We start from the raw sequence: 25,356 nt of genomic DNA, 5'->3' as shown, positions 1-25,356 counted from the left end.
CAAGTCCCCAAACTTTTACAGCTCGCGGTAATCGGTTCAGTTTGTTCAGTTGTTCTTTGTACGTTAACGTGGCTCATTGGACGATTAAGGTTTGAAACTGAATTCCTGATGAGAATTTTCGTATTGTTCGAACTTTTCATCTAAATAAAATACTTTTAATTAATAGTGGAAAAGATTTCATTATCTAACCTGCATTTCGTTTTTGTTTGTTACAGACAAAGAATTGGAAAGATACTCGTGACAATATTTCGCACAGCGGTCAACAATGAAACAAAACTTAATCTCGATGAAATCATGCAATCGGTGCGCCAGATCACCGACGATCCCGGTAAGTTCTGAAATTGTTCATAAAATATATAGTATTACGAAGTATAATAATATAAAAATTGAAGAAAATCTGGTTCATCTTGGACACACGAATAAATTTATACGCTTGTTTATTCTTGTAAGGCGTGGTAATTTTTTTTAATCTTTTGGTATAGATCTATTGTATTTAGCTTCTGAATTTACTTGTAAATAATATGTTTCGTAACGGAAAAGAAGAAAGCATGTCAAAAACTTTTTTCAATTCGTGTTAAGAAACATTTTACGCATTCTAATTAATTGCTAATTATTAACACCCGTATAATTTCGGGTGCTGTAGTTTTAATACCAGTAATATAGTGTGCAACTTGCAAGAATGCTTTTGATAAATTCATTTATTAATTTACGCAGGATTTGAAAGGATTGGAAATACTTCTGAGCCAAATCCTCTGCACACCGTACACGCATGTTTATTTGCCAAATTATATTTTTTTTATTTCCGCTTATTTTTTCTTTCGCTGCTTCTTTTTACTTCTAATTCACGCATCTGCAAATTAACTATGCCCTTAATAATAATTTAAAAAATTAACACCAGGCATAGTGTACAGTCCTTGTCAACATAAAAAATTGTACTGCCTTTCGAAGTTAAAGAAATGTGAAATGATGTATCAATACGAATTGAAGCGATATTTTCATCAATCACGAGGGAGACCATTTAATCATTCAAAAACTGCTGTTCTTTTTTCACGCAATATTTCATAGGATTTTTGGTTTGCAAAACACGAAATCTCTGTAACCCGACAACGAGAAAACTGATAAATTGCACGTTGCCATGACAGTTCAACCACCGATCGTTGCACCCTTTTTTTTTTTTTAATCATACAGCACTTTTAATCGTTCACATCAAAGTAATTCAAAATGATGTTCTCCATCGCGCACAGTAGTACCTTTCTCTAATTCCAGAATCATTGAAAATGACTGAAATTAAATCTCAAGTACGATTCCAATATTTTTTTCATTTACATTTAAAGCACGTTTTCGACCAAATGAAATTCATCAAAATTAGTTGCTAACGTAGATGTCCCAGACACTGCCACCTTAAGATTATACTGTAAATTTACATAATAATTTTACGTGTTGTTTATACCTAAAAATCGTCTCACTTTGAAACATAATATTATTTATTATCTCTTTCGTTGAAAAAAATAGTTTTATACACACAAAATCTCCGAGCAATCCCAATGTACCTTAAAAAATTAAATTAATGTTTTAACAATTCGTTTTATACAATAAATGAAGGTTACATACTACAAATCACGGCTCTTCCTTTACTATGATTTCAAAATCGCTTCCTACTTACACAGTCGCGTAAACACTCAGATTGCACTTTAATTTATAAATACCAGATACGTCCTAGTACACGTATTTCTGTGTCCTCGTGTAAATCAGACTTCCAAATTAATAAAAAAAATTGTTCGTGCACAATTCTTTATACATTACGTTGTTATTAAATAAAATAAATAAAGTGACAGTATTAGGGACACTGGCAGTAATCGGGACATTTACCCTATCCCTGTAAGAAAAAATTGTTTCACCTGACCTATCTTTACTACACAGAAATTTCCATGAAGGGATCGACTTCTCCAATGATTCCTTTTTAGGCGGTTCGCCATTTGTTTGTTTCGTGGTCGTTCCGGTTCTATTTCCCCGAACGAAAAACAGCGTAGGCGGAAGACGTTTAAAAATAGGAAGGGAAAACAGGAGGACAGCCTCGGGGGGGGGGGGGGTAAATGATGAAGCCAGTTGGGGTTGCAGACGTGGCTGTTGCTCCACGAGGTGACGACAAGATTGTCCCCGCTTCCGGTGCAGCACGTGCCCAGCCGGAAGTCTATCGTGGCTTCCGTGTATGTATGCTCCGAAGTATTTATACGAGCCTGCCGCCCCGTAACACGGTTTACTTTTTCGTTCGCCCCCACTTGGAGGAATTCAACATAAAATAGACTCTCGAAAAAGCAACGAGAGGGAAAGACGAGGTAATATAAAAATTTGTAAGAGTGTCTCGAAAGTTTTGGGAATCTTTTCGGAGAATTGAGTTTTGGATGAGGTCGAAATGTTAATTATTTAAAAAAAAAATCGTCTACTGTTTTATAAAGTAATTTTAAATTTGTGACCACGTTTTAAACGCACTCGACGATTACTGACCCATTAACGATGAAATTTTGGATGATGAGTTAGAGCTCCCTCACTTTTTAGACCTTCACCATACACGTCCAGACTTAGGAATAGCGACCCAGTAAACAGAATTTGTACGCAAGTGAATAGCAACCAAATTGACTTCCTTACTCCAGATGCAAAAGTATTTCAAACTAAACTATATCTGGAATTGAACGCGTCAAATTATAACTACTTAATTATTCGTATATATTCTTAGCGCGTGTAGCTTTGCAAGTAGGTCGTTAGTTTAATTTCAGTTTAATTTTTATAATTATTAATAATATTTTTTATGGCTGAGGTTATCTTATTCTTTCACACGATGAGTATACTCGTCATTACCTAAAAGTGGTCATTTCCTCATAATGAGTTAAACACCGTTAAAGGGTTAAGTTACAGTGTCACTACGGGCCAGTAAAGTTCCATTTGACTTCGTAAAAATGTTCGCCACGCAGTAGTTGAACATCCACAGTCCAGCGACAATTCTACACATATTCACAAACTTCGCGTACATAGGCACGGGGACAATAGTAATCCGGCGGCATTTCAAACGATCATACATTCTTCATCGACTTAATAATTTAAATGAACACGTGCCGTCCCCATCGTCAGGTAAACGCGACACGGTCAGCTCCGAGAACTCATAAATTTCCATAGTCGTATTCAATTACAAGAAAGTACTGTTTAATACAGACTATTTTTCTTGTCTCCTATCTCCTCCCCCCTCGCTCTATTCTATGGTTTAATTAAAGAATACAATAAGGGCCCCCATGACGAACGTGTATTCAACTATTTCTACGAAATTTTCTCTCCAATTCATCATCAAGAATTACCCTGAACGTTTGCATAGCGCATCGAAAAGAACGCTTCGTCGTGGACGCGCGTGAGCCGTTTGAAAAATCGAGAGCCTACCCTTCGTAGAAGTCGAGACAGAGGAAGAAAAAGTAAAAGAAGAAAACAAAAAATTGAGCGGCAACGTTCAGTCGGTCCGTTTCGCAGAACTCCGGAAAACCGTGTGGTGGTGGTGTTCCAAAAGGTCATCCCAACAAACGTGTTTCCATCGATGAGTATCTTACGCGAAGAAAACGTCGCCCGTGGAACCTTTCCGAAAAGGCTGCAGCAGCGGCAACTTGGCCCGGGTAAAGTGGGCCCCCGGTAGGCGGCGATCCTTCCGCGAAAAACGTTTTCTTTTTACCTGGCCCCGGGTTCGTGGAAACGCGTGGAAAACGACGACTCGCCGCACTGCGTTTTCATCCCGCTAATGGCAACCTTTCTTTTCGGCCGAATCCTTCGAAAAATACTTTAAAACCTCCGAAGGTGGCCTGTCAGGTTCGCCTGGGTCCCATGAAACAACGAGTAAAGACAAGCCCCCCCAGGTCGTGTGTCCCCTTTATTTCCTGGCCTTAATACTCAAACGTCCCCGCAAGCGACAAAGGGAATTCGTACGAATTGCAAATAAACTTCATCGATCGTTTTTTTTTTTTCGGGACGTTAACGAGCCCCTGGCGGTAAACGGGGAGGTGGTAGAACAGATCAATGGGGGTGAGCGTCGAGAAAATAGTATAAAAGCGTGGTCGATTTTCGCGTGACGACCGATGTGTTGTTTGCCCTTCTGGTCTCTCGGGTGTTTGGAGAAGCCCCCTGGTAAGGGGAAGAAGAGTTTCCTCTGCAAAGTCATCTCGGACGTCTTCGAAGGGATGCAACTGTTCGAAGGGGAGGGAAAAGGTGCATATCGTCCATGATCCGTGAGTGTCACACTGGTCGGCTATTTTTAGGGGTCGAAATTCACACTGGGGAACATCTTGCCGTGTGTAACACGTGCCGCCATCGGTGTTTTTCCGTGGACAGAAGGCAAACGGTTCCTCGACTAGGAGAGTACACGGGAAGGGGGAGGTTGTAGAAGGAGGGGGGGGGGGTCGAAGATTCAGGACTCGAGGGCACGCGACACACGCGCGCTTTTTCCTACACGCTGTATTTTTGGACGCGCCTTAAGGGACTCGCACGCGCCCCCTTTTTCCTTCGTCGTCAGGGGAACACGACAGTTGCGTCGCCTCCTGAGACGCCTGGGCCGCCACCCTCTCTTCCCCCCGAACGCGTTTCCGACTTCACGTGCCATATGTATCTACTAGAGAAGGATATTCGGAAGCACGGGGGTGACGCGCGCGTTCCGTTTCCCTCCCCCCGTTTTTCGAGGACCGAATGAAGGAACGCAGCTTGCGTCCCCGGTGTTTGGATGGAACGCGGGATTTTTGACGTTTAGGGATGAGAATCGTTGGCGGGCTCGAAGTTGAGAAAGAAGGAGGAACTCTGAGCCCCCTGGCTATCGGTATTGGAATTCTTTTCATCGTGAAAATATATTTTCTTTTTAGTGACCGATATTTTAGGGTCTCCAGGAAAGTATTATTTTTAGGGTTTTCGTTTTGAAGGGAGTATGAATTCTTGAGTAATTGATCGAGTGTAGCCTCAGGGGTGAATTGTGCCTGTTATGGTCATCGGTAGACTTTGGATCTTTGTGCAGGAGAGTTTCTAATGTAGTTCATAAAGACAAGAAGAAATGTAGGAATATCTTCCTTCTGTTAACTATAAAATAAAATTTGTAGTTAATTGAAAGCAAACATAAATTCTGTCAAAAGCACCATTGTAATTTTAGTAATGGTAAAACAGTTAATCTATAATCATTTTGACGGGTTTGATAGCTCTAGTGTTCATTTATCTTTAGATCAGGGTTAGTTCTTGCTATTTTCATGAATGCAATTTGCTACTGTGATTGAATTATTTAATAATAATTCCTTGACTGTTGATCGTTGCTAATCACATAGCTAATGTGTTAAGTATCTCGTTGGGTTCAGAATAAAATAGTAAACTCATTGCATTTGACGACATTTTTGTTCTTTATTATACTCCACAAAGTCATGTATAATATAAATACATAAAATCTGTAATCTAGTCATCAGTCCAGTTATACATTCGAAATACTAACGGGGAAGGAAAAACACGCAGATCAATAACAATTTTATTACATCCTATCTAAGTACAAAGTAATGTAGGTAAATAATCTAAAAAAAAATTAACTTACTACTTATTTGGTGTCACATTGATTTACATTACAATTACATTTCTGCAAAATATTTAATTGAGTTTATGCCACTTTCATAATCACCAGCACATTTCTGAAGAGATGAGATTATTTCGATAATCCGTGTAAAATCGCAACAGTGTTAACCCTCATTTGTCCCTCATTTTCAATGATAACGAGATGAATAGTTCGCAAATTCTTTAAAATAAGTCACGAAGCCCCAGCTAAATTTACCTACACATAACAGAATAGCGTCATTTCTTAAGAAAAAAATGTGTCAAAGTGACACAAGGGGCGGATGAGGTTTAAAGAAACGAAAACGCGATTGAATAGAAATAGACCGTCGGAGGATTAAATAAAATCGAGTTTTTTACGGCAAATGAATCGAAAGCTTTGCAAATACTGACTATATTCGACAAAAATGCAACTTTCAGACTTCTGTTCTTAGAAACCGTAAAGACTTTCATGTAAATATCATCGAACGAATCCGTTCGATCGTTTGACATCCTCGAAATCTTCGTAAAGTCTAATTCCATTACAAATACATAATTTCCCATACAAAAGTTACGTAACTTCCGACAAATCGACCCGTAAATCGTCCGTTTACGCGGTGTCCAAAAGAAAACCGCGCGAAAAACGGGCCCTCGGACTATCCCCCGAAACGCCGGTAAATTCGTCAACAATGAAACGTCGCCTACCGGTGAAGATCGGGAAAAGGTGAACGAAAAGAACGGCAGAAGGAGGTGGTGGGGTAGAATACCAGGAAAATAATCGGTGACGCTTAGTACTGAAGGAACGCCGCAGCGGGATATTTTTGGCGGGATTTTGTCCGGGACAGAAGGCGCGCTAGGATGGAGTGGGCGGAGAAGAAGATAAGGCTCGGTGTGTGATTAATGGACCGGGGGCTGCGTCGGAGAGAAAAAAAGAAGGGGAGGGGTCATGGAGGAAAGGAGGGGGGACGACAGAGAAAACTAGGAGCTTCTTCGTCGAGGGTTAAGGTGGGAGAAAGACACCACGAGGGCGGTTACCAAGGGAGGAAGTAGAGGAAGAACGGATCATGGAAGTCCCAACGAAAATTGGGAAACGCAGATTGAGGTTGGAGGGGAGGGGAGAGGTAACAGAGGGATAAACTGAGCACGTGCTAGGATCGTGGGGCCCCACGAACGCGCGAAAACGATCGAAAAGGGACGAGCCCCGTTTTCCCTTTCCCTATCCGGGTTTCTCTTTCTCGACGCTGGGCCCCGTTGGAGGAGTGGGGCGGCTACCCCGGTTCCCCCCCACCACCGCCACCACAACACGCCGTTTGGAAAAGTCCGGCAAACCAGGGAAGATGCATTTCCCGCGACCGAGAAATCGACGACCCTCAGTCGCACCCACGCTCTCCGATGGGTAACTTGCTTCTTCTTTTTCGGTGTCTGGTTCTTCGTGTGCCTCCTGGCCCCCGAGTACACTTTGACCTGAGGATCGAGTTTGTGTCCTAGAAAGTGTCGTGGGTATTTTTTGAGCATTATTTTCGATAGTGTTTTTCTCATCTCAGTGGAAGTTATTGGTTCCTTTTACGAGTTCTCGAGAAATATCGCTACTCTCCAACGTCACGCGTGAGTCAGCGTCGCCAGTTTTTTCGCGTTTTCGCCACGATTCGGGCATGTTCTCGCGAAGTTCGGTAATTTCGAAACGTACATCCGTGAAATACTTATTACATTTCCCCTGTGACGTTCGAAACGGAGTTTGTGGGTTGCTGGGGCGAGGATGTCGAGGACGGCCATGTGGTCTCTTGGATTCACTCGGTTGTCGGAAGTCGCGGGAATAATGGACGAGGGCAGTTGGTATGTGTGTTTTTAATTTTTTTCTTATATATAGTAAAAATTATTTCGAGGGGAAATCAGCCGGAAGCTAGTCATTTTTACGACGTGCCTCTGGAGCAGTCGATGTTGCACCTGTCCGGTTAAGTAGTCGACCGATGGGTCTCGGTTTTCCTTAATGACCCACGGGAAAATTCTGGTTCTTTATGGGTGTCGGGTACCCGACAAGGCCTCGTGGTCGAAAGGTGCGAGAGAGTTTTCCTAATCAGCAGGGGCGCCTGCTTGCGGCAGGACGGGCCTTTTTTCATTCAGGTATTTCCACGGAGAGAACGGGCTACCCCCGCCGGTTCTGGAATAAAAACGAACCAAGGTCAAGGAAACGTCGGAGAATGACCCCCCCGTCCTCTCTCCCTCCGTCGTTTTTCTAGCTTTCGACGCACGAATGGGCGTCTCTAGGTAGAGCGGTCGATCGTGAGTTGCAAAGAAACGATCGGATTCCTTGTTAAAGCACCGACAGTTTTCTCCCTGTGGCTTTGCCGAACGGACTGTAGCGTTCGCAGGAATATCGTTAGACGCGTCATCGTGAAATACAATTAATCGGAAATGATACATACCGTGAAATTACTGGTGGTGATTCAATCAAACTTCTTCGGTATAAGTAGCGAGCAGACAGCGAATCTTTATGCAGAATCGGTTCTATCTTCGTCCAGTGTAGGAAAGGAATAGAAGTTTGCTTCGTTTGTCGACGATTTTATCGAATTAACATAAAAATAACATTCTTAGTGTTGTAAGTAATACATATTACATTATGGAAGAAAAGAACAATTCCATTCGACTGAACGATTAAATGAACACAGTTCCGAAATATCGCGGTTACGACCGAATGGAATTGTTCTTTTCTTCCATAACGTAATATGTCCACTACAACTACCACTAAATTCGAATTATTAATAAACCATCGATATGTGCAGTAAAAAATCTGCAATAAATCATTAACAGAAAGTAAGTAATCCAATTCAAAACCGCTATAACAAATTATTTGAGTAAATCTCGAGCTTTACTCGTACACGGAGAATTTGGATTCGTTAATTCCCTCGATATCTGCGCATCGAATCATGCAGTTCAATTTTAAGAATCCGTTAAATTGCGCATCGAATTGTGCAGTCCCATTTTAAAAATCAGTTGTCCGAAAAATCGGTTCCTCTTTGCTTCCAGATACCCGAGTTCGGACAGACCTGGTGAAAGAGGTGCCACAGGTGGCGTTGATCTGCCAGGAGGCTCCGCACTTATTCGGCGACGTTCTCCACAATTACATGTTGCAGTACATCATAGAATACCTCCGGGACTCGGACAGTCAGGTGAATAATTTTGCTTTATACACAAAACGATGCAGAAAATTTCTCTGTATATGAGCCTTTCCTGCCGAGAACCGAGCGGTGGAAGGATCGTTTCACCCCCCCCCCCCTGACCGAAGGAAGTACCGTAAACTCGGGCCAAGAATTATATAGGGCCCCCATTGACGGAATTTCTCTTTCTTTCCCCGTGGACAGGTACGACTGACGGCCCAGGAAACTGTGCTGACGCTAATAAAGAAGGGACTTCTAGACAACAACGCGATCGAGGTCAAAATATGCGCGGCAATAGACGTTCTCTGTAGGTCCGTCGATTTCCTTACCTTGGGCATCTCCGTAAGTCTCCACTTTTGTGTTGTCTCTTCTTTCTTTTCTATCTCTGTTCTCTCTTTCTTTCCCTCTCCCGTTAACTGTGCGTGTATACCTTCCCAGCGAGGGAACAACCCCTCGGAGAGATATCGTAATCTCTTCGTCACCCTTTGCGTTTATCGCGTTGCACAACCGATTTCGGGGGGGGATCTGCTCGAACGAAATGACGAAAAATACCTTCGATATATATTTTTTTGTCGTGTCGCGATTTAACATTCCGTCGACGTCCTCGTGGGTCTACTTATGTCGGTTAATTAACGAATACGTATGTAGGCAGCCGCGTAAATAAGAAAGCCCGATGGCAGAGAAAACGCCGAGGCGTTTTCGCGTATCGCATTCTTGATTCGCTCGACTTTGTTCAATCGATACCGGTGAGCGCACGAAATAGTGCATTGATTTTTATCCCATGGATTATTCTCAGCGTTTACTGTACATTTGTGTTGCACAAATTCTTCGGATAACGATGTTAACACCATCGTGTAACATTGTGAGGTTAGGTTCCTAAAAGTGTCGACGAGAAATCCACTGTTTCTTATATTGCGAGGCGATATAATTTCAAAATTGAAAGTATCTTCTTGAGTTAAGCAACAATGGTGTATCGTGCAGGAAAATCACTATGAGTGTAAATTAAACAGTATAGATCCTTGACTTTTATAGACACGAATACCGATATTTCGTCAGAAATAGTGGATTACTTATTGGTACACCTACAAAACCCGGCTTGGTTTACGGAAATTAACAAAATTATACTATTCTACACAATCTTCTAACTTTTAGAATGAATCCGTGTTATTATTTAGAGGTTTCCCCAATTGTCTAAGTCAAACTGTATTGGAACGAATCCGTGTTATACGAGGGTTGCCTACACGTCTCGATTAATCGTTTCCCTCTATAGTCCGAATTTTTTTCGCGACAATAAAAAAATTGTACATCGTGAAATCAAGAAATATCAACCTCTGAGTACAAATTAACAATGAATTCACAATTTTTAAAGATTTCAATATTACTCGGATATTTACAAAGAATCTTATCGATTACCAAAGAGAGGTTATAGAACACGATGTGTACGACACGTAGCGACAAAAAGGTAAATTAAACCAAACAACTGTCGATACATCGATACGTGACTAAAATCATACGATGTTGTAGAGGGTTAACTGCGCCAATCGGAGACTTTACTGTACCGGAAAAAAGAAAGCAAATCCTGTATCAAAGACCATACCATAATTCTCCATCATCGACGGATTCCGTTTGAAAGACATGGGTAGTGAGATGTTCTAACGCTATCGCGTCTCACTATCTTGTCTTTCATCCGGCGTTCGTTGCGCATCGACGCTTCCGATTCAAACACGGAGATCGTGTGTGATTAACATGCGAAAGCGATTTTGGATAGGATAGGCGAACCACACGGAAATATCGAACCTGTTGGCAGTGTCAGGACGATGAGAAAGGAAAGAAGACACGTCACGGACCAGGAAGACACTCGACAAAGGACATGCTTTTACCATCAAAGTTGGTTTGTCATAGAGATCGACTATCACAGCCAGCTTTGATGAGCAAAATTGTGTCCGTCCTCGCCACAACGACTCACCGTAGGAGGAACTCGACGCGAGGGAAAAAACAAACAAGAGATGGAGAGAGGTAGGAAAAGCTGGACGTGGAAATAATTACCAGAGAGGGTCCAGGGGGCAAGCCAAACGCGGGGTGATGTCCCTCGGAATTGGAAGAGCACGAAAAGAAGAGACAAAAAGAGGGGAGGGGGTTGGTTGTTGGTACAAACGTTGCATCGAAATGAAAATACCTTTTGCGGTCCGATACATCAAATTGGTTGTGGAATGTTTCGAGTCATATCACAGCCATTTTGATGAGTTTGGCCCGCAGAATCGATCGTCGGAGGAGCCAAGCGGTGGTGGTCCGTGTGTGTCGTCATCGAGTGCGCTTAATGGGTCGCTTAATTAATAATCGGTCGCTCCACACGACCGAAACTACGAAAAGATTAACAACCACAAATATCATCTTAACAACGTGTGAACAGTAACCCTGGGTCCCTCATTCTGAAATGATCGTGAATATTCTTCATCAGGGATGTCTCTAGGACGCAACGATTCTCTTGAACCGCGAGATTTTGAAGCACAGACGAAACGAACGAGAAGGGAGAGGAACGCGATCCAATCGTCAAATTGGTTGTGGCGTGTTGCTTCTCTGGATTTCATATCACAGCCATTTTTGACGATTTGGATCGCCGTTTTTGCAACGCACACAACGACACAGTTATCTGCCAGCGGAGCACGCGAACAGACGATCGACAAGAAGAGGAAAATCGTCGTCGAGGTATCAGTGTTTTTCTCGAGGATGCTTCCGCTGGAACGATGGAAAGGCAGTGCATCGCTCACAAAGTGACTGTGATATGCTGATACCTGCGTTCATATCACAGCCAGCTTTGATGAGCGTTGCGCCGCGGATACATTCAACGATTTTACACCTGAGAAGTGGTCGGCGGGTGGGGGGCGAACGAGATTTCTGATCAAAAATCTCGATTCTTCGTTCGGAATACAGACTCCTCTCGATTATTGTCCAGGCGTTATCCCCACCACTGGGAGGGCGGGGGTGGATTATTACCATGGTAACAATTATTACTACTGAATTTCCAAAGAAATTTTACCCTAGAAAATATGATTTCAATTTGCTCTTATTCTTTTCATGTCCTTAATCATCAAACATTCAAAATCCCAATTCGTACTAATACAGACTTCCCTCGATTATCGTCTGACTTGTTCTACACGATTATTGTCCAGGTGTTATCCCCACCACTGGAGGTGGATTATTACCATGGTTACAATTATTACTACTGAATTTCCAAAGAAATTTTACCCTAGAAAATATGATTTCAATTTGCTCTTATTCTTTTCATGTCCTTAATCATCAAACATTCAAAATCCCAATTCGTACTAATACAGACTTCCCTCGATTATCGTCTGACTTGTTCTACACGATTATTGTCCAGGTGTTATCTCCACCATTGGAGGGGGGGGGGGTGGAACCCTGTAAAGTGCATACTTTGTTGTCCCTCTGCTTTTGTTGTCAAAGCTTAGACTTTGGGTAAAAAACGAATTTACGAGGGTCTGAAGCATTTCTCCCTATAAGATTATTGTTCTGACGCGGACCCGAGTTCGAGACGATAATCGAGAGAAGTCTGTATATCGTTATTTACCCCGATACATTAGGCGTTAAGGAATGAGAAGGGCTTTCTCTTTAGAATCGCCGTGACGGTTAAATTGCAGAGGAGAGATTAATGGAATCATTAATCGTCCACGACGGGGCTTTTGCCCACCGACGTCTAATTATTTTCCTTTCGAGCTGACTTAGGATGTTGACCCATCTTTAGTAGACAGCGCGTACGTGTTCCGCGGTGAGTGATTTCCGAGAAAAACCATTTCCGATCGCTTTGCCCGTTACGGCGAGCGGAGCAGCGAGTCTTCGCGAGGTTTCCGTGTTCGGGAAAGGTTCTCTGTAGCTTCTCAGGGTCGGAATCGAACTCCCTCTTTACGGATCCTGCGGATCCACCGAAGGACGTTCTCGAGAGCTCTTGTTCCACTTATGATCGCCTCACAGTGTGGTGTTTTATAAATCTAACTATACTAAATTCATGGAGCACCACTGGATAGGTTTCAGACAAAACCGCTTGGAACAAAAGTTGTAGCTATTGTGATTGTCCTTTTGTTACGTACCAAATTTTTTTTTATTTAGGTTAATATTACACTTTGATTATTATTTAAATGCATTTAGATGTTCATAATGTAATAACAATTCAGATCGTTTTGTTCGGGAGAGTCCAGAGAATTATTTCGTGGCTAAAACAACAGGAATTAGTATTATGACAGTAAAAGCACAAAACATCTCCAAAGTTGAAAATTTGCAAGAATTTTAAAAATTCATTTTTTTTTTTTTTTCAAAAATTGTACGCCCTGGGGAAGAACTATTAGCAGATTCGTATTTAGCTCATAGAGATCTATAAGAGACGCCTAAAATTATAAAAAGTTTTACTTGTTGAACAGTTTTATAGTTTAACTTCGTTGTCCGAATTAACATTGTTTATATTAACATAAAAAAGATATTTAATGATTTTTTGTTGTGCCTTCTTGAAATTCCGTAAATTGTTTTCTTATTGTTGTCATTACAAAAAATATTTGAACAAAATTACCTCATTTTAAATCTTCAGCCAATACCTATAAATAAATCATAAAAAAAATTCACTTACACGTGTTCGAAAACAATTTAAATTAGAATGCACTAAAAATTTGCGGTTCCTTTTGTAATTGTTGACATGCGCACTATTGTAGTTTTATGTCCATACAAAAGTTAATCTTTATAACTCTGGACTCTTAAAAAAAAATATGTATATATGTCAACATTTTTTTAAAATTAAATTTAGCTAGTTTGGGAAAACACCACACTGAGCGATTCTTCGTAATTTAAAGACACAGAGAACTCCCCAGAATATTCATCCATTCGGTTATTTGACTGTGTAGTGTTAAATGGTAGAAATTAACTTTGGTACCTTCCTAATTCGAAAGTTTGTACAAACTTGTTTTCGACTATGTTTCCGAATATTAGTCTGTATGATATATCTACAGTGCTATTCATAAATGAAATGCATACTTTCTTTTAAATGTCACCTAAATCTTCATATCTTCGTCTGTTATTCGAAGAATTTTTCCGTGATAAACACCAATAGAAACAGAATTGAACATGTACAATATCTGTTTTATATATCATACTCTGCCATAATCGCGTCTCCGGAACAAATTTATTTATCGTAGTCCTTTTTCGTCGATTAACCACACATCATACATTATACTCCACTAAAAGGTAAAAATCTTTAACTAAGTGGATAATTATATACTAAGTCGATATACATACTACCCAAATGTGTCCAGGTACACACATTTTGCGTAGAACCGCAAAGCCTTCGAGAACGTCAACGAATATGATCGAGAAATGCGAGCGTTTCGAGAGAGCAGACCAATAGCATGTATCATCCTCTCGCACGATGATTCACATCTGTCACCCTTTGCCCGTGAACAATTAATTTTATCATTTAACAATGACCCATTGATTTCGACAAGCGGGGTGGAGGCCGCACATGCGGGCGCATTAAGAAAGTCCTCGAAAAATCGTCGAGACGATCGATCCACGGTTGTGCTCTCCTCCCGCGACCCGATGATCGATCAAGTGCCATCGAAAAGCCAACGCAGTCTCCCCAATTCGATTCCCATTCTCTTGTTACATATCTTTCTAATTCCAGGTGTGTTTAAGTGGCCGCGAATTCGACTGTTCCTCCCATCAGAGTGGTTGTGATGTGGTGACTTGGACTCGTATCACAGCCAGCTTTGATGAGCGGAACGGCACGATTTATATCTTCGTTGCGTCAGGATCCTCGTACGTCACACACGTAATTTTTGTTTTTTAATGAAACCCTAGTTAATTGAAAGCAGCGAGAATCTTTCACGTTTTTTTCGCGACACCGTGTGACGTTCACACACGTAAAGAACGTAGATATGCCCCCACTTGGTGCATTCGTATCGATACTTTGTTGTTCGACTCTTTTTTTTTTTCCTTTCTGTGTTTCCGTTTCGGTTTTAACCGCGCTAAATGTAGATTTTGCTTCTGTGTGCGTGGGGCCGTGAAATGTATCGTGTAAAATTCTGTGGATCTACAGCTCATGATTAAGATGGCGCCGTTCATCGGGAAAGACCTGACAGAAAAGCTTTTTCTGGACAGATACATTTGCCTCTGCAAGGACGAGGTTTTTTGCGTCCGGAATATATCCATCTCCCACTTCGGGGAGTTCTGCGGCGTTGTCGGGAGAAAAGCACTATTCAGGCAATTGGTGAGTGTTTCTAATTATTCTATAGTTTGTTTAATGTCCAGAAGTCAACTGTTATAAAATTGATTTCGTTTTTATGTATAATTATAAATAATGACCTGTTAGTTACTTGATCCATAATATATACAGGATGTCCCAATATGCCCTTGAATGAGGCGATTCCTGTGGTGATTTGAAACGACTTTTTTCTCGGCGAAAAAGTTTTACGAGGCTTTGTTAACGAGATATTAGCGAAAAACTCCGACCAATCACAGCGCGAGCCTGCCAGCTGAGCTCCTGCGGGTAGCGCCGCAAGGTTACCGCAAGAGCTCAGCTGACACTCGCGCTCTGATTGGTCCGGGTTTTTCGTGAATATTTTATTAACGAAGCCTCGGAGAACTTTTTCGCTAAGGAAAAAGTTGTTTCAAATCACTCCAGGAATCACTCCTTTCAAGGACTTACACCTATTTTTGAACACCTTGTATACGCATCACTTCACGTAAGATTATTCTTTTTTACTCGCGAAAAGCAGTTCGACTACACAGCGTATTTGTCTGCTCACTTAACATAAATTGACATTTACCATTAATCTAATTCTTATTATACGTCGAATCGATTCACAAATAAATTTGTACCTGCAATAGTTAAATTCGTATTTCTGTTTTTTTTTTATGATGAACAATGTAAATGTGTGTGCAAAACGGCACTATCAAAAAGATCCTGACCTTTAACACTAGAACCCTTCTATAACAATAATTAAAACGTTAGAACAATGCATTTTCTCAGATCTTTCACGACTTTTATTGCAGTATGAAAATGAACAACTTAGTTGAGATATAAATTTTAATATTTTCAAAGGGTTGTCATGTTTATCTATCGGATAGAAATAAAGATTCGCTGATCGTCGATAGTTCTAGTGTTAAAGAGTTAACGAGTGTCCCTAAGTGTCTGCTGATTCGGGCAGAAGTATTATTTTATTACAAAAAATAGAAAATTCCTCGTTTAAACAAAGAATAAAAAAGGCGAAGTACTTTATTTCTTTCATTTATTATTTAAGACTTTTAATCCAGACAACGAATTTGTCAAATCTCTGGCGTACAATGACCGAGAAAGTGCCATTTTCAGTTGGTCTTGTTGTCCCGCAGTTCCCGCTCTACGTCGATCTGTGCTGCGACCAAGTATGGGGCATTCGGAAAGCTTGCGTGGACGTGATGATACCTGTTTCTTGCTGCATGACCCTCCAACACCGTAGACTACTATTGGCCGATCTCCTGGCAACGCATCTGAACGACGAATCGAAATGGGTGCGAATATCAGCCTTTCAAATTCTGGGACCGTTTATATCCACGTTCGCGGAACAGTTCACCGACATCTCGTACAATCAACAGGGCGAACTGGTGTTCACCAGACAACAGGACAGTGGTTACAGGTACACTAGGAATTAACTTCCTCCGCCTTCTTCCATTCTGTTTCTTTTGTTTTCCGTCTTTGTTTATCCTATCACTTTGGCGAACGAAAAGAATCACAGGAATTGGATCACGGTGTTTTTACAGTATAAGGTACTCCTACGAGGACATTTTCCCCACGAAGTGCCGAATACGCAGTCACACGCTCGACGCGGAGGATAATAGTACTAAGGAAAACTTTAATTCATCTGTGATAGTAGACAAACCAATTTACGAGGAGGAGAATCCCGAGGAGGACGAGTTCCAAGAAGATGACGTCTCGATGATAAGAGCTTGCAAGTCGAAGGTACCGTTTACCTTGTGAAATTAGTATGGTTTATTCTGCCATTCGAGGATGAACTTGCGTTTAAAATTGAAGGGTTCGGTGCAAAAGGGACACATACCACATCTTCAGGGTGTCCCAAAATTGTTGTAAGTCCTTGAAGGGGTGATTCCTGGGATCAGTTGAAACAACTTTTGCCTTAGCGAAAAATTTCTCAAAGGCTCTGTTAACGAGATATTAACGAAAAACCGTGACCAATCGGAGCGTGATTCTGCCAGCTGAGCTCTCGCGGTAACGTTGGGTACCTGGTTCTGCGGGAACTCAGCCGACAGGCTCGTGCTCTGATTGGTCAGGGTTTTTCGTTAATATTTCGTGAACAAAACTTCTGTGAAATTTTTTGCTAAAGGAAAAGTTGTTTCCAATCACCCTAGGAATCATCCGTATCAAGGACTTACATCTATTTTGGAACACCCTGTATGTCGGTTTTTAGCTTTCTGTACCATCAATAAGCTCTAACCTTATTTTTCCTAAGAGTGATTGTCATGTTTTGTAGTACATATTGTGGCATATGCCCCATTTTCACTACATCCCTCAATTTACAAAAATAAAAAAAATACAGTTAATCGGTTTGCTTTCCGAATCACCGAAGTCTTACAAAGTTTCGGATTTCTATTTCATTTCGATGAATCACCTCATGGGGTTTACTTTTTCGTTGCAGATACAGAAATACGTTAAAATGAAGGAAGTCGTGGACGACTCTGACAAATACAGTCCCTTTTTATACTATTATATCGCGCCCGATTTGCCACCCGACGACGAGCTGGTCGAAGCCGCGAAAAGATCCACAGCGCAGAATAATAAGAGTCGGAAATCGAGGAACACCTCGAACAAACCGTCCACGCTGACCGATTTGTGCAACGAGGACAAATACGGGGCCGGCGAGTTCGATTCGATCAATTACAACAAACAGGAGATCGTTCCCAATCATCTGATCGATTCGTTCTTGTCGATGGCCGAGCCGGAGCATTGTTTGGACATGGGCGCGGACATACCACATCATTGCGCGTTCAGTTTTCCCGCGGTCGCCCTCACGTTGGGCAGAAAGAAGTGGCCTGATCTGCAGGAAGCGTACATATTGTTGGCTATGGCGAAACAATGGAAAGTTAGACGCACGGTCGCGTCCGGTATCCACGAGATCGCCGTGATCCTCGGCAAGAACCTAACCGCCGATGTGCTAGTACCCATTCACAGTAGTTTCGTCAAAGACCTGGACGAAGTTAGGATAGGCATTCTGAAGAATCTCGCGACGTTCTTGAAGTTACTTGAGCCGAGAGATCGGTACCTGTATTTACCAATGCTGAAAGAATTCCTTGCCACCGACAACGAATCGAACTGGAGGTTCCGCGAGGAATTGGCCACCCAGTTGCTCGAGACTGTAAGACTGTTCCAACCGTACGACGTGGAACGTTACATTGCCCCTCTGTCGTTCACCCTCCTCAGCGACAAGGTCGCTGCTGTCAGGCATGTTGCGCTTTCTTTGGTACGATCTCGCACGTTTAACGTTCCGTATTTTTTTTTTCTTTGTTTTCAACATGTATAGTCGACGGTAACGATTGTAAGTACTTAATGCATGTGCGGACCACCTAAGTCTATTGAATCATTAATGTAACATAGTATTGAATGCTTTTCTCAGTCGTTCTGATTGGTTCGTTTGTGACTTCGACATTCCTTTACGGTCAACTATACACACGGGTGCCTCGATTGATATTACCATCTTGGATAGCTTCTTAGTACATGATGCTCCATTGAGAAATTGCAGTTTGCAACCGCGGGTAGCAATTGTAATTCAGATAACGCTTCGTTTAAATTCGTTACAATACCTAGACTAGGTCATATAAGATATACCTAACCCCGGACTTGTTATTTCGATGTGCAATAAAAAATGACTTGTCGGTTTAAACTGTAAATATACAACATTCAGGATGGTAGTTTTGAAGGAACCACCAGTTTTGTCTATTATGTCACTGAAAATTCATTGATCTTACCTAAAATTTTGGGCGCAGGTAACCAAAATCGTGGCATATCTAACCGCCCACAGGCATTCAATGTCGAGGTTATTCAAAGATCTAAGATGCTCCTTGGGTGTATACGCGGAGAAGTGGACAGGACGACAGACGTACGCGTTTCTTTGCGGTCAATTAGTATCTAACAACGCTATCACCAGAATTAAGTTCTCCCGGGAATTGTTACCTATACTGTTACAGCTGTCCACGGACAAAGTACCAAATGTGAGATTAGCCGTTGCCAGAACTCTGTTGAAAGACGTTGTTCCCATGGGACGTAAGTATTCGTTAGTAATTTTTTTGTTAGTTCAAACAAGACAAAGGTAGAACTATTAACTTTTGTAATAGGTAAGTTATAGTAAAGTTATATGAATCTTTTAGCATGCTGGTTAGACAGCGAGGAGGTGGAGGAAGTGGAGAAAATACTTCTGAAAATGCAATCGGACCCGGACAGAGATGTTCGAGTGTTAGCTGGTGGCAAGGAGAACCCCACGCAAGATTGATTGTCCGAAACTAAAACAAAACCGTCGAGGAACATATTGTTTTAACAAATACAAGCGAACTAAAGGTCGCGTTCGTCATGCCATACGAAATAATTTTCTACTGGTCTGCCAAGAGGAGTGGATGCCCCCGTACAAGTGTTCTTCCGCGCATGAATCTTCTGTAGACGTAGAGGAAAATCGATAGGAAGAAGTAACGAATGGGAAACTACGTGTTCGCTGTTATTGTGAAACGGATGAACAGGATTTACTAGACACTTTTTTTTAAAGGATATCGTATATTTACTAACAATGTAAAAAAGAACAGATAAGCTCAACTTCAAACAAACAGAAACAAGAAAGAAAAGAAGAAAAATGTATCATTTAGTGCAGTCGAGATAGGCAAAGATTGTTGTCGACAACCAAGGGACCGAGTTTTTCTGCGCCCTTTAATCTCTGAGACAGATCACAAGTATCAACGGTCAAAAGACATTACGCAATTATATGAGTGTGTGTCCGCGCGTGTATTCTAAAAGGAGTTAATCTGTGCGTGTTTGTATTCGCGAGTATGCATGCGTTTACCATTGTGATCAATTTGTATATGTAAGTGGTCCCTTAGACAAGCCGGATATATCTAATTAGAGGTATCGCCATCGACGAGATCTCTTGTTCTTCGGTAAATGGTCATAGCACGTACTCTTCGGCGCCGCGACGTGTCTGGTAAATCGTGGTACTACCAAAATGAAAGTAACTTCTTACGAAACGATAAAAGTAATATGTAGAGTAAGTTTTTTTTTTATTGGTTGCATAGTTTCTCAAAAGTACGTCTCCTGATTTGACACTATGATGCAGCAGATTTAAAATGAGTCTAATAACAGAAGATTCTATTAACATTTAAACGCTACACAATACATTAACAACTGTCTACAACATTACATATCTGCATGTGAAACGGTAATTTCATATTCTAAATCGTGTTGCTCAACATTATTTATACATTCTGTACTTACATCCTCGTAAGAATCACCTACTTGACAGTTATACCACAACTTACTGGACATCCTGTACAATCGTATTTTACCTAAATCAAAAAAATACATTCTTTTCGTTTCATGTTTTCACTTTGTATCGCGTGATTCGCTCAAGTTTTCGTGCTGTGATTGTTACATTGTTACACGTCATCGTTAAATGGACAATATACATCGCAGTGTAAGAACTAATGGCCGACAATGAACAGAAATATGTAATATTAAAGAAAAAAGTAACCTTGCACATGCAGGGTATCAAGCATCGATGATAATCGTGCGACATCACTGTGATTTTCTCTGACACGATCACACGAACGAATGTGCATTGTTTTTTATGTAGATATGTGAACGTTTAAATAATGCAACATGAATTCTCGCTAAGCTCCGAATGTTAAATGCATCGAAGTTTTCGAACGTTTTCAAGGTTCTGGACGACTCGTCTAATGTTACTAAAGTATCATGTTCGAATCACCGTTTATACTATTACAGAAAATACTAGTTTATAAGCAATGAAAAGAAATACAACAGTGCTGTTGAATAAACAATACGTGTATGATAATGAGATTCTTACGAGTATAGGAACATGCGGACCGTAGACAAAAAGGAAGCAGAGTGATCCGTTAAATTGAACAGAATTTGTACATTTTGTGAAACGACCGTTAGCGTATGTTGAAACCACAAAATACTTTCGAGTAACGGTATGGGAAGGCCTTGTCGTCGCTAACGAAAATTCGTTACTTGTGAATACATACGAAGGGAAAAAGAATGAAGTTTTGTTTATAATATTCTGTATAATATATTGTGTATTTGGTAATGAAACGAAAAAAATACATCATGTGATTTAATTTCATTCAAGTTGATATAAATATCTTTTGATAAATTAAGACGCAATAAGTAAAATTCCTACAGGAATTTAAAACCAGCCTTTAAGGGGTTACTACAGCTGAGAACCGCTTTCTCCTTTGGCTAAGCTGTTAATAATTCACCAAAAACTTGAAACACGAAGCCCTCCAAACAATCTCTTACAAAAACAGTGACACTTTAATACCTAATATTTTAAATTTTGTTTTCGCTTATTGTTCCCTACATTGTTTCCTGTATTTTATTAAAATCTCTTCATATACTTCTGTAGAACCGTACGAGTAATTCTTTATTTAACAATACTTGTTTCTCTTACGTTTTAATACATAAAGTGCATAATATAAATCGATATATCGACGTACAAAAATTACAATGTAGGCGTATACTAAAATAGCAATGAATGAATATTGGGTTGTCAAACCTTAGTAGATTATAGTTGAATCCTGTATCATGGATATCATTTAAATATCCTGTCTCGAATTAAGAGGAATACTAAAATATACCAAGGAATTTGCCAGGTGGACATGCCGGCAATTGACAAGCCTTCTCCTCCATTTCGGTCTCAGCGGTGCTACAGTCGTGCAAACAGTAACGCCATCTAATCTGTCGCCCTTTGCCACAGGTGACGCTACAGCTGCTCCAGTCTGTCCATGTACCCCACTTACGTTGGGATTTCTCAGTTTCTCGACGAATAGTTTTCGGCATGCTTGACGGTTCCTTGGTCCCGTGTTCGCGAGACGATCGTTTCTTTACCGTCAAATTGTCATTTTTCCCCTTCACGTGCTTCCGTTCGTTGATCTTTCTTTTCCCAGCTTTCCGATTAACCACGATTTTTTCCGTAGACGTCGGAGCGCATCTTTGAACGATCGCGGACGGTTCTTTGAAATCCACGCAAGCGGTTGTAATGTTCGAGCATAACTCGTCGATCGCACGAGTCTCGATCCTCTTCTCGGACCCTTCGTTTCCCGTTGCCTCGTCGATATTTAAGTAATTCTCAAGCTCATCCACCTTGAAGGAAATTCGTTGCTAGTCGAAACAAAATTCGAACGCTCGGCTTACGAATATACACATCAATAGGTACCTACTTTAGTAGCCAGCTCCTTCACGAGATCTTTCACTTCTCCAATCGAACGAACCGCCCGATCAGCCTCCGCTTCGTTACTCGCCGAATTTTCTCCTTGAGTAGCGCAATCCCTATTCGGTTGGTATTCCCTAATATTCTCATAATATCGCAATTCATCGTCTTCGCTCAAGAAACCGTGTCTCGATTCCATGCTCCTGTCTCTCTTCGAACGTACTTTCGTTTCGTCTGCCATGGATATTGGATTTCGATTTTTCGTTCCTACTCGCTCCTCGTCGTCCATCAATGTATTCGAATTTTCGTCCAATTTTTGGCTCGCTTCGAAACCGTCTCCTCTGTGTGAAACCAACGAGATTTCCGAATTCTCGGTGTCGATATCATTTTCACGAATTTTTTTCAATCTAGCCTGTACCGACAACGTGTCTGGTGACGACGCACGTTCGCTCTCGGATTCTTTATCGGTCGGTTTTATCAAGCTTACGGATCTACGGCGAAAATTGTTGTCATTATTTCTCTTAGACACTAGCTTAGCAAATCCTAGGTTTGATTTACCGTCGCTTCTTGGCTCGCTGTTCTTTCGTTTACGGACCGATCGCCGTTGATTCGTGTTCCTCGATGGAACATTCTTTCGTGATCGAGGAGGATTATCCTTCAAATCGTGTTGCTTCTTACTCGCGTGTTTCTTTTTCTTTTTTCCCTTGGATTCTTTCTCGCGACGATCGTTCTTCGCCCTCCTTTTGAATCGCAACAAATCCGCTTTTAAATCAGCAATAGCTAAACTAGACGGTTCTCGGCTCCGACTTTCCAGGTTCTGATCCTTAAATAATTTCTGTATTTCGCCAGTTGAGTCAGCTAAAGCCACCTCGTTAATTTTCAGTGAATTATCTTCCCTCGAATTACGCTCGTTTTGAGCATTCACGTAATTGTTCCGCTTCTTCCTAACTAACTCTACTGCCAGCATACGATCTTCAGGAACAGTTTCTAAATTTAAATCCTGCGACCGTTGATTTACAACGGGAACGTCGCCTGTCAATGATTCCTGGTTCCCTACTTGATCCACCGATCTTGGAGTTTTTTCTACGAATTTTTCTTTACCGGTTTCAGTTGGCACGCTGACAACTTCTTCCGAAGAAAACGATTGCCTTTCACTGGGAAGATTATTTTCAGCGAATTCGTCGCCAGGCGACGAATGATACGAGCCAAAATTATTGTTGACAACGTCCCGTTTAGTCGGTTCTATGGGATGATCAACGCTCGCGAGATATTTCCGCGGATTGACTTCCCGTTTCGCATCGAACGAAGTATCATCGTCATAATTTTCATCGATTAATTCGTACGAATCTCTAGGAAACGAATCGGCCAAGTCTTTCAGATAATCCTGTTGATATGCAACAGGAGAATTTGGGTTTGATTTTGATCTTTTCACTCGCACGTGCGTTTTCAAAGAATCTGGATCCACAATATCATTCATGAAAACTGGACCATTGTAGTCTGACAATGTTTTCGTCTTTCTCTCGTGTTCTTTGACGCCAACGCCGTCGGAATCGTCGGTATTCCATACAGAATCTATTGAATACTGTCCGTCATCAGAAAGAGCACACAAACTTCTTCTTTTCCATGGGTAGTCAACTGGACCCCGTTGATTTTTACCATGTACTTTTATAGATTGTGCTGATATGTTGTTAAACGCAATAAATAACTTCTCTTTACTGTTATAAATATCATCGAAATAATTTATAAAAGAACTTAGAATCGATGAGTTTATCGAATAATCTAAATTATTTCTTAAGCTTTCTTTGTATAGTATTTCTACTCGTTTGGTAAAGTTAATTGTATTATTTGAATTATTGATGGTTTCGTATAATGCGATTATTGACAATGAATCACATGGACACGTGTCGTTGAGAGAATGCTTAAAATCTTGCTGAATGTGTTTAGAACTTATGATATGATAGTTGGAATTTTTCAGTTGCTCGTGATGGTGACGGCAACAACAATCATGATGGTATTGCCACGAGAAATCGTTAATGCCATTGATAACGTTGTGTCTTGTGATTCTGCTAACGGAAGTAACTAACAAAAGGATAGTGAGAATCCAAGCACCTGAACAAATCGAAGCTTTCAGCATCACACGCGTTGTTCCAGGTTGATTTATGTTACGTCACTCATTGGTGGCCTGTACATTACTTTATGACGGTTTAACGTTCACAACGGATAATTCAAGTGATTATTACTCCAGGTCTTCACATTTCTTATTCATACAATTAGAGCAATCTCGATTTAAATGCGATACATCGAAGCAAATGTGAGATACGTTCAGAGAGTTCTATTGACATCCGTCAAATTTCCAATTCATGGTACCATAGACAAGATAGAAGAGAATAGACCTAACATCCAGTGAAATTCTGTTACACATGTATCTGCAGAAACAGCTACCGTTGCTGCGATGAGTATATGGCAGATTGTCTCTGGAAAAGTAATACCACCGACTAAGTATAGAATAGACCTATCATCTTATGGGATTTCGTGTCTCATGTTCTGAAATACCGATAGTGTAAAAAGTCAGGGATTTTCTGCTGCCCTCTACGTTATGAGAACGGTGAATTTGTGAACTACGTTAAATCTAAGAAGGGACCATGGTCGTGAACGGATTCTCTTCCGTCCGCTTGCTATAAAGTAGACGTATTAGAAAGGAGACTTGGGTAGGAATCCCAACGCACCTATATTAGTTTTTCTTCGCGTACAAAAAACTTATTGCGTTTAATATTGTTTTTATGGATATGTATATGTATTATTATGTACATTTGAGTACATTATTTTATTATTCCATTGTTATTACAACAGTTTAACAGTGACAACGAACGCATGCATATTTTCAAATATCGGACTAATAGTATATTTTTATTCTATATTATTACATATAAGTGAGTAATACGTATCAAAAACGTAATCGAAACACAGATTTTTATTACACCACAAACATCGAATAAAAGATATTTCGTTATATTGACATTTGTAATAATTATGGATGTTGCAAGGACATCAATATTATTGACATTATGGAAGATATAACGAAATATCACTGTAACACTTAAAAAAGTTTTAAAGTTCCATTTATATCATTGTCCTGTGAAAAT

The 25,356-nt window shown here is 40.8% G+C and overlaps 1 protein-coding gene across 1 annotated transcript; it reads left to right on the top strand.

Moving 5' to 3' along the window:
• The first annotated feature begins 294 nt into the window (after nucleotides 1-294).
• On the top strand, nucleotides 295-19,973 carry LOC107186483 (serine/threonine-protein phosphatase 4 regulatory subunit 1-like). The gene is made up of 9 exons (XM_015574346.1): nucleotides 295-328; nucleotides 8,608-8,750; nucleotides 8,943-9,080; nucleotides 14,833-15,003; nucleotides 16,125-16,408; nucleotides 16,533-16,731; nucleotides 17,426-18,247; nucleotides 18,771-19,047; nucleotides 19,152-19,973. Exons 1-9 carry the CDS (start codon nucleotides 295-297, stop codon nucleotides 19,271-19,273), a joined length of 2,190 nt encoding a protein of 729 aa, XP_015429832.1. The 3' UTR covers nucleotides 19,274-19,973.
• Nucleotides 19,974-25,356: the final 5,383 nt, after the last annotated feature.

Source organism: Dufourea novaeangliae, unplaced genomic scaffold (genome assembly GCF_001272555.1).
Source record: "Dufourea novaeangliae isolate 0120121106 unplaced genomic scaffold, ASM127255v1 scaffold65, whole genome shotgun sequence".
NCBI classification, from domain to species: Eukaryota; Metazoa; Arthropoda; class Insecta; order Hymenoptera; family Halictidae; genus Dufourea; species Dufourea novaeangliae.
This window is presented reverse-complemented; position numbering and strand designations above follow the sequence as displayed.